General features: G+C 62.5%; 2 protein-coding genes across 2 annotated transcripts in view; both read left to right on the forward strand.

Moving 5' to 3' along the window:
• The window catches only part of Nudt14 (nudix (nucleoside diphosphate linked moiety X)-type motif 14), a 9,884-nt gene extending 9,503 nt beyond the window's left edge, over positions 1 to 381 (forward strand). The window contains 1 exon segment of the mRNA XM_013012719.1: positions 219 to 381. Within this exon segment, the coding sequence (XP_012868173.1) occupies positions 219 to 381 (163 nt within the window).
• Positions 382 to 1,930: 1,549 nt separating this feature from the next.
• Positions 1,931 to 9,722, forward strand: part of Jag2 (jagged 2) — a 27,003-nt gene continuing 19,211 nt past the window's right edge. Inside the window, exons 1-8 of the mRNA XM_013012730.1 lie at positions 1,931 to 1,936; positions 4,669 to 4,840; positions 5,427 to 5,677; positions 6,846 to 6,903; positions 7,075 to 7,139; positions 8,089 to 8,119; positions 8,352 to 8,603; positions 8,726 to 8,786. Coding sequence (XP_012868184.1) covers positions 1,931 to 1,936; positions 4,669 to 4,840; positions 5,427 to 5,677; positions 6,846 to 6,903; positions 7,075 to 7,139; positions 8,089 to 8,119; positions 8,352 to 8,603; positions 8,726 to 8,786 — 896 coding nt within the window. The remainder of the gene's footprint in view (positions 1,937 to 4,668; positions 4,841 to 5,426; positions 5,678 to 6,845; positions 6,904 to 7,074; positions 7,140 to 8,088; positions 8,120 to 8,351; positions 8,604 to 8,725; positions 8,787 to 9,722) is intronic.

The following is a 9,722-nucleotide window of genomic DNA, read 5'->3' on the forward strand; positions in this document are numbered from 1 at the left end:
TCCCGGGCAGGCCCCGGCGGAGCGGCCGGGCCCACAGCCAGCCTGCGCCCGCCCTGCAGTTTCCTGGATGCCCCGGGGACACGGACAGGGCTCGGCCCTTGGCCGACAGGGCCTAAGCTGTGTGTGTTGGCAGAAGGGCCTGCGGCCCGGAGCCCCTCGGTGGCCCTTTGTGGCACCGCTGCCTGTGGGTGTGTTGATGTGCTCGTTGCTTTCTGAAGGGCGGGAATCCGCGCAGGGGATGTCCTGTGTCCTTCGGCGGTGAAGCTGGGGCCTGTGCAGGGCCAGCTGGCTAGGACAGCGGTGGTGGGACCCAGCAGCGGGCAGAGACAGACCCCAGGGCTGCCGCTGCCTGGATCCCGAGCTGGAGAGGGCCGTGGATAGGGAGCCTTCTAGGGCTTTGTCCCTTTTCTGGTTATGGGCTCAAAAGGTCCTGACCTGCTTGGTCACCATCAGTGGGCCTGGAAATGGGTGGGGGTAGGAATGACAGCCACCCTGAAAGGGGTTCCTGGGGTGGAACTCGGGTTGGGTGAGCCTGGAGGAGGCCTGTGCACAGGGGTGCGCAGCCTGGACCTGGGGACTTTCCTGGATGCAGACCCTGCTGCCCCAGCGGCCAGGAGCTACGGGAGTTCATCCACCTAGTGACCTGGTCCTGAAACAGATGGTTCAGAGCCAGGCCTGGCCAAAGCTGAGCCAGCAGCCGCTCCCCTGCCCAGGCTCTGAGCCCCAGGTTGTTGCCTGGCCCCTCTGCTTTGTCTTCACCCCTTCCTGGATTCCCCCCCCCCAGCCCCGCACCTCCATAAAGGTGCTGCCACAGTCCTCCAGCCCTCCCCTCCCCTGTGTCGGCTGGACTCCCAGGCTGGCCAGTGTAGGTCCCCAAATTGGAGAAGGTAGGGGCAGGCCTGGGAGGAGCCCAGGCAGTTAGGGTAAGCCCCACCCCCACGCCCCCACAGGCACCGCAGGCAGGTCTGAGCAGGGCCTGCAGCCTGTCATCTGCACTTGGGCCCAAGCCAGCGAGGCTCCAAATCGCTACCTGAGGATGTGTTTTCTGCTCGAATTGGCAGCAGTGGTGTGGGGGCAGGGAGGCCCTGGAGGAATGGGGCGGGCCAGCGCGTGTCCCGTGTGGCTCTTTGCCCCTGTGGCTGGCCGGCTGGGATGGGATGGGATGGGATGGGATGGCTCTTGCTGTCCTTGGCGCCTGGCTCAGATCTTAGGGCCATCTCTCTTTCTGCTCCCAGCTATTTCCTTCAGATGTCCCAGCAGGGGACAGGATCTGGGTGGAGGGCCAGACCTAAGGGTGTTGGCGTGTTCAGAGGGCAGTTCTGGCATCCTTGTCCCTCCTGGGGCACACTGTGGCTGCCAGGTGTGGAGCTGGTGCCGTGATGCCAGCCTCCTGGGTGGGCAGCAGTCCTGCGGCTGCGCTGCGTGACTTGCGGCAAGTGCAGCTCTGCCCCGTGAGCTGCGGTGCGTCAGGTCTGGGTGTTTACCGGTGCACTTGACTCCCGCTGGAGATGGTAGATGGTGTTGGGGCCTAGACAGAGGCTTCAGTGGGCAGGTAGAGTGGACTCTGTCCAGCACAGCCTGGGACTGTCTGGCTCCCTGGAGTAGCTTAGGAGCGTTCCCTGTAGAAGGACATGTAGAAGGCCAGGCTCCACATGTACTCTCCCTTGCTATCCACGGCCTGTGGCTCTGTGTCTGTCTCAGGCTCTGCCGTCTTGCGTGGGTGAGCCATGGGGTTGCCCCAGTGAGGGGGGCTGCCGCTTTCTCCGGATGGCTCTCAGGAGGCAGTGTCCTCCTGGGTGGCAGGGTGGAAGCCATGTTGGTTCTGTGTGAGCACTCTGTGGGTGTGGCAGGTGGCTGATGGACAGTTCAGAGGAGAGAGAGAGTGAGAGCGGGCGAGCGAGCTTTCCTTGGCAAGCACAGAGGGTCAGCTATGTCGGTATAGCAGGAAGGTGGCTAGCCCAGCTTTGGAGCCCAGGAGTTCCACCCAGGGCAAGGCTCTGCTCCCTGGCCTCCTTCCTTGGAGGTAGACCACACTGTAGGTGCAAAGGGTTAGTTGTATGCTGGAATGGCTGGGTCTGGACCCTGTGGAAACACTGAGGCGGGCCTGGGGGTGGGTTGGTTCTGATGGTTCCGGCGTGCTGGGACAGGGCCTTCAGCAATGCTGGTTGGTTCTCTTCCCCCAAGACAGGTCCCAGTGCCCTGATGTTGAGGCCTCTTGAGGTTAGCTGTGGGGACCTCAGTTCAGGTCCATCCTGGAGTCCTCCCTAGATTGTCTAACCCAGCCGTCCAGCATGAGGCCAAGGTCTCTGAGGGGCAAATGGGCAGAAGAGTGTAGGTGCTGTGGTGGGCCAGTGGTGAGCGCAGGAACGGGCTGGTGAGAGTGGATGAGGGCCTGGCTCCGAGCCCTGCGTGCCCTACCCACCACAGGCCTCCGCTCTGTGCTGAAGGGCCCTGTCCCACTCTCCCTGCACTCCTTGGTAGAGCCAGGGTCCTGCCTGGCGTGGGCTCCACCAGGCTGTTTCACTCTGCATCTGGCTTCAGCCTGGCAGGTTGAGGGTCTTGCGTAAGGCTGTGGTGTGGGTCAGGGTGGGGCTCTGTCAGTGACCAGGCAGATAGAGGGCTTGCTGTCAGGGAGAGCTGACCAGCAGCAGAGCTCGAAATGGATGTCTTGGCTTTGAGATCGTGGGGGTGCTCTGGGTTGGTGTGAGCGCTCTGGGTTGGTGTGAGCGCTCTGGGTTGGTGTGGGTGCTCTGGGTTGGTGTGAGCGCTCTGGGTTGGTGTGGGTGCTCTGAACTGGTAGTGGGTAGTGTGCATCTGGGGTTAGTGTGGGTGCTCTGGGTTGGTGTGAATGCTCTGGTTGGTGTGGGTGCTCTGGGTTGGTGTGGGTGCTCTGGGTGGTTGGTGGTGTACATCTGGGGCTGGTTGGGAAGGGATTGTCACTTGCTGGAATCCTCTCAGGTGGCTCTAAGGTATCTAGGTGGGGTGTCCTGGGGAAGCCTGGCAGGACCTGAGCTAGAAGCTGTGCTGTAGGCTGGGTCTCTACTCCAGAGGATCTCTGTGCTCCATCCTGAGCTGGTCCCTGTCACCACGTTCTATACTGAGCTGGTCCCTGTCACCATGTTCCATCCTGAGCTGGTCCCTGTCCCCATCCTGAGCTGGTGTCTGTCCCCATCCTGAGCTGGTGTCTGTCCCCATCCTGAGATGGTGTCTGTCCCCATCCTGAGCTGGTGTCTGTCCCCATCCTGTGCTGATGTCTGTCCCCATCCTGAGCTGGTGTCTGTCCCCATCCTGAGTTGGTGTCTGGCCCCATCCTGAGCTGGTGTCTGGCCCCGTCCTGAGCTGGTGTCTGTCCCCATCCTGAGCTAATGTCTGTCCCCATCCTGAGCTGGTGTCTGTCCCCATCCTGAGCTGGTGTCTGGCCCCGTCCTGAGCTAATGTCTGTCCCCATCCTGAGCTGGTGTCTGTCCCCATCCTGAGCTGGTAATGTCTGGCCCTGTCCTGAGCTGGTGTCTGTCCCCATCCTGAACTAATGTCTGTCCCCATCCTGAGCTGGTCCCTGTCCCCATCCTGAGCTGGTGTCTGTCACCATGTCCCATCCTGAGCTGTGTCTGTCCCCATCCTGAGCTGGTGTCTGTCCCCATCCTGAGCTGGTGTCTGGCCCTGTCCTGAGCTAATGTCTGGCCCTGTCCTGAGCTAATGTCTGTCCCCATCCTGAGCTGGTGTCTGTCCCCATCCTGAACTAATGTCTGTCCCCATCCTAAGCTGGTCCCTGTCCCCATCCTGAGCTGGTGTCTGTCACCATGTCCCATCCTGAGCTGGTGTCTGTCCCCATCCTGAGCTAATGTCTGTCCCCATCCTGAGCTGGTGTCTGTCCCCATCCTGAACTAATGTCTGTCCCCATCCTGAGCTGGTCCCTGTCCCCATCCTGAGCTGGTGTCTGTCACCATGTCCCATCCTGAGCAGGTCTCTGTCACCATGTTCCATCCTGAGCTGGTCCCTGTCCCCATCCTGAGCAGGTCCCTGTCACCATGTCCCCATCCTGAGCTGGTCCCTGTCACCATGTTCCATCCTGAGCAGGTCTCTGTCACCATGTTCCATCCTGAGCTGTTCCATCTCCATCCTGAGCAAGTCCCTGTGCCCCTCTTGAATTGTCCCCTGTCCCCTCATCCCATCCTGAGCTAAGCGTGAACAGCTGGCTGAGCCAGCTGCAATCCCAGGTGAGCGTGAAGAGATGGGGACCCCGTTTTCAGTCAGTACCTGGGGTCCCCATGAGTGAGGCACCTGGGCAAGGCGCTGCCCTCTCTGGTGTGGAGCATGGACATCTGGGCTCATTCATGGGTGGGCCTGCCGTCTGCTTGTGCTGTGGCCCTGTCCCCTGGGGGGGAGGGCGTCCCTTGGGTGACAATGGGTTGCATAGACCTGGCCTCTCCAAAGCTCAGGTTTCATGAAATGTATCTCTGCTAGGGCTTATGGTGCTGGTTCTAAGAGCTGCTGTTCTGTGGGATGCTGACCTGGGCTCTCGGCTCTGGAGGCCTGGCCCACAGGGTGCCTGGGCTTCGGCTGCCCTGGGTTGTGGGGTGTCCTGGGCAGTGAGGTGCTGGGGCCGGGGTGCCGCGCACCTGTTCCCATGCCTATTCTTTCCATGCTTTTGGTCTCCTGCCCTGCCAGGCACGTTGGGGGACTTGGAGCCAGTCGGAAGATGATGAGATGAACTTGGGCTGGGATGTGTCCTTGGGGCCGCTCAGGCTACGCTTACGGGAGGAGCACAGCAGGACCTGGAGCAGAGCCCTGTTGCTGGAGAGGCCTCTGGATGTTGGGACACAGGTGGCCAGCCAGGCTGGTCTGGAGGGAAGGACCTGGTTCTTCTACTGTGGCTGAGGAAACTGCTCTCTAATCTGCCCCTTCTCCCCGTCCTCTGGCCCCACAGCCCACGTGTCCCCACAGAACTCCAGCCCAGGGCAGGGTCCCTTCCGTGAGGTAGGACTAGAAGCGATGAGCCCTGCCCAGCCACGGCCCCGGGCCAGGTGACCACGGCCCTTTGCTTTGCCGTGAAGGGCGCATCCTGGAGGCTGGCGGGTGGCGGGGGCTGTGGTGGCAGGTGGGGCCGCTCAGCCGGCCTGCGGCTCAGGTTCTCCAGCTTCCTGCCGTCCAGGTGTAGGGAGCCCAGCTGGCGGGCGGCAGGCAGGAGTGTGTCCCTATGGGAGCTGGTAACCGGAGCCCTAGGCTCGGGCTGAGGGGGAGGTAACTCTACCTGTGCGGCGGGCGTGGGTTTCCTGGGAGCCGGGAGAGGCTTCTGCTCACCTGCAGCCCACGTGGGTTCTGCCCGTGGGAAGCCCAGGCCTGGGCTTTGCCTCCTGTGCTGGGCCTGCAGGTGGCTCTGACCTCACACATCCGGCTCTCGGCTGGCTCCCTGTGCCCATCTACAGCCAGACTGTGGTCAGTCCCTGGTGGCCACCCTTTTGCTGGGCATCAGCGGCGCCAAGGAGCCGGCTCTCTGGAGTGGCCTCGGTCCCACGCCTTTGCTCTCCCGGCCTGTGGCTTCCTTGCGGGGCTCCCTCACGCCCTGCAGTCACCCCCTTGCAACTCCTGCGCCTCCCTGGTCTGCGCCCTGCTTTCTGTGTGCTCAGCTCACGGGGTCGGGGTCGTGGTGTCTGGCCCAGGCGCCATGCAGGAGTGGGTGGGTGGTGGCGCTGGAAGGGAAGGAGCAAAGTGAGGCCGGGAAGGGGTTCTGGTACCCGCTGTCGCTAGCGAAAGGCCAAGGGTGGCAGGCATCCAGACAGTAGTGTGCCCTGGAGGGAGGGACGCCCTCCCGGAGTCCCTGCCACGGGGCCTGCATGGACACCCTGCACAGTCTGGGGGGCCCAGGGGGAGAGCAGTGGCTGGTGGTCCAGAGAGGGCTGTGGCCAGGATGGACAAGGAGCAAGCCAGACTTCAGAGCTGGGGTTGTGGTGGCCCATGGAGCCAGGGCGGCTTCCTGCGCCCAGCCTAGCTGCTGGTGGTGTGGGTCTGGGTAGAGGTGGAAACTCAGTCCTGGGCTGGGTGGGCCTGGAGGACGAGGGAGGAGGCAGGCCTGGGGTTGAGAGGAGGCTTGCCTGCCAGGGCCTCCGCTTCCTGTCAGGGGAACGCTTACCCTCGTGCAGCCAGGCCTCGGGCTTCAGGCCCTGGTTGCCTGAGGGTTACCACGGGGCTCACTGGGGGGCTGCGGCAGCAGCTGGTGGCAGCACCCTTTGGCCAGGGACAGAAGGACCAGATGGCCAGGGCTGTAGCAACCAGGGACTAGGGTTGTGCTAGCAAGGCCCAGGGCCTCTTGGGCCTCGGTTTCCCCATCTGTATAGCGAGGGCTCCCCCTCCCCCCGTTTGGGGCTGGACACGTCTGTGGGTCTTGCCTGTTTGCTGTGTACCTACTGTGTGGGTCCTGACCACAGGCCCTGTGTACTTTGTGGATGCCCCATATACCTGGCAGAGGGGCGGCCAGGGTGGCCGCTGGCATTGTCCCTCTCCAGTGGGCGTGTAGCTGAGCGGCTGGTTTCCAGGCTCTGAGGTGCCGGGGTTTTCCTGCTGGAAGGGAAGTGCCCTTCTCCCAGCTCTGGCCCCAGCATCCTGCCAGGCTCTGGGGAAGCCTTCACAGCCTGGTCCAGTTCTCTCTCTCCGAGTGGGGTGGGACAGGCTGGGCAGGAGGGTCCTAAGGGCCAGGATGTGGAGCCCTCAGCCTCGTGGGCAGGAGGGTCTTTTTTACTTGAGCCGGCATCTGGAGTCTGTGGAGGGGACACAGTGGGGTCCTTGGAGCCTCGGGATGGGGGCAGGCAGGTAGCCTCGGGTACCTGACCACCCTCCCATGTCCACAGCGCTCCTTCACGCTCATCGTAGAGGCCTGGGATTGGGACAACGACACCACTCCAGACGGTGAGTGAACCCACCGGGCAGCCGGGGAGCTGGCTGCCGCAGGCCCGGCCTCCGCCCTGCCACCCCTGGGCTTGCTTCTCTGTCTGCAGGGGTCAGAGGCTCAGGCTCCAGGACTGCTTCCTCTACCTGGAGGGTCTTGTGGGCGGTTTGCCCTTTTTACCCCGCCTCCAGGAAGCTCGGCCATGTTGCACACCTTCCTGCTCATGGCTTCAGTGTTGCTCTCCTGTGGGGCCCAAGTTGGTTATGTGGAGGAGCAAGACACCCTCCAGTGGCCCATTTCTGCCTAAGCAAGGCCTCAGGAGGGGTCTGGAAGCCTGGTTAGCAGAGGCCCAGCGAACTGGTCACCCCTGGCCTGTGCTAATGCGGAGGGGAGACGTGGGGTTCCTGAGTCTCCTGTGGAGGTCTGGGGAGAGATGGCACAGAGCCAGGGCTACCTTGGCCTATGGCACCTGCCCCACCACTCCTTGAGGGCCAGCTAGGCCCATGGGGGTTGAAGACCAAGGAAGGCTCTTTTAAGATGGAGCAGTAAGTTAGACATAGTGTCCGTGTGTGTGTGTAGTCCCAGCTACATGGAGATGAGGATAGAAAGACCATGGGCCAAGGCCAGACTGGGCAAAAATAGGAGACCTTATTTGAAAAGTAACACACAAAAATGGCTGGAGCTGTGGCTCAAGTGGTAGAGTGCCTAGCTAGCACCTTCAAAGCATTGAGTTCAAACCCCAGTTTTAAAAACACGAGGCTGGGAATGTGGCTTCGTGCTAGAGTGCTTGCCTAGTATGTATGTAGCCCTGGGTTTGATTCCTCAGTACCACATACACAGAAAAGGCTGGAAGCAGTGTGGTGGCTCTAGTGATAGAGTGCTAGCTTGAGCAAAAACAAAACAAAAGCTCAGGGAGAGTGTTTAGGCCCTGAGTTCAAACACCAGGACTGGCAAAAAAAAAAAAAGAGAAAAAAGATGGGGTCAGTAGAGTGTGCCTGGAGCTGCCAGGTAGCTCTGGCTGTGCAGGTGGACGGCTGAGTGCTGCCCCCCTGTGGGCCAGACATCACGCCCTGCAGGGGTGCTAGCCAGCATGGGGCACCCGGTTGTCAGTGGAGGGCTCACGCCTGCTGGGGCCTGGGGTTTGTGCCCTGGCGTAGCCATGGTCTCCCCAGGGAAGCCTGTGGTCCAGCCTTTTCTCCTTACAGGCCCCAGCCTCCTGTGCCATCCACCTTGTGGGTATGGGCTGGAGCAAGAATGTTGCTCAGGGTGGCTGGGCAGGGCGGGGCGGGGCTCTGTGCAGCTCTGGGCCTGCGTGTCCAGTGTGCTCTGGCTAGTATTGGGACCTTTCATCCTCCCAGCCACTGCAGGTTAGAGCTAGGTTGTTCCCTGTCCCTCGACGGGCGGGCCAGGTTGGTTTCTTGGGCCTGTAGCGGTGGTGATGTAGCTGGCTGTCTCTGTTGCCCTAAAGAGGACCTGCTGATTGAGCGTGTGTCCCACGCTGGCATGATCAACCCGGAGGACCGCTGGAAGAGCCTGCACTTCAGTGGCCACGTGGCTCACCTGGAGCTGCAGATCCGGGTGCGCTGCGACGAGAACTACTACAGTGCCACCTGCAACAAGTTCTGCAGGCCCCGCAATGACTTCTTCGGCCACTACACCTGTGACCAGTATGGCAACAAGGCCTGCATGGACGGCTGGATGGGCAAGGAGTGCAAGGAAGGTGTGTGGGTAGAGCCTAGGCGGGCGGGGCCCGGAGGGGGAGGGGCCTGGGGCGGAGCTGGGCCGGGCCTGGCTGAGCTGCTGAGCTGGCTGCATCTAGGCTCTCCACCCCTCTGTTCACAGCCGTGTGTAAACAAGGATGTAATTTGCTCCACGGGGGATGCTCTGTGCCTGGGGAGTGCAGGTGAGCACCTCCGCGCCTGCCCCTTCTTTGCCCTTGCATGGGTTCAGCAAACAGTTGCTGGTGCGCTGTGGCACCTGCCCCGCACCACGGGTGGGGTGGGAGGGGAGATGGGCGTGGTGCGGGGAGGAGGGCCGCAGGGTCAGGCGGAGGATGCGGGGACCTTGCTGTTCTGGGTGTGGTGGGTGGAGGTCAGTAGCTTCCCAGGGACAGGCGCTGGGCGCAGGGTTCCCTGCAGAGTTGTGCTGAGTGGGGGGCTCAGAGGGTGGTTGTAAGGACTGGGGGGCCACAAGTCAGGTTTGGGGGTGAAAGCAGAACTCACAGACATCCTTCTCAGGGGCCAGGGTTTGATACGGGACTGAGAGGAAGCGTGTGGGGTCCGGAGAGGGAGCGGGGAGGGAGGTGGGTGTGGGAGGGGCAGGGCAGGTGGGGAAGGAGGGCTGGACAGGACGGGACGGGAGGGGAGGTGTCTGGGAGAGGCCGAGGCCTGCAGTGTGCAGCCGTGTTTAAGTCCAGGGGAGCGGAAGGGGAGGCTGAGAGGAGAGCCATGGCCCCGTCAGGTGGGAGTGTGTGGACTCCGCACCCAAGACTTGGGAGGAGGCCCCGGAGGCCCTCACAGAGCAGGTGGGGTGGAGCAGGGGCCCGGCGGTCCCACGCAGCACTGTGGAAGGGCTGGGGTCAGCTGGCAGGAGAGGGAGAGGCAGCGGGTGCTCTGTGCTTCATCTCCCAACCCTGCATCATTCCGCCTCCCCTCCCCTCCCCCTGCCCCTCCCCCTCCCCTCCAGGGCTGGAGTGCCCCTCATTTTCTTCACTTGGTGCTGAGGCACAGATGTTAGGTAATTTTCCCAAGGCTGAACGGAGAGGGGGCAAGCAGCCCCAGGCTGGGGTGGGCAGAGGGGTGGGGCTGAGGGGAGGTGGACAGGGGGGTGGGGAGGGGGG

This window comes from Dipodomys ordii, unplaced genomic scaffold, assembly GCF_000151885.1.
Source record: "Dipodomys ordii isolate 6190 unplaced genomic scaffold, Dord_2.0 Scaffold2, whole genome shotgun sequence".
NCBI lineage: Eukaryota > Metazoa > Chordata > Mammalia > Rodentia > Heteromyidae > Dipodomys > Dipodomys ordii.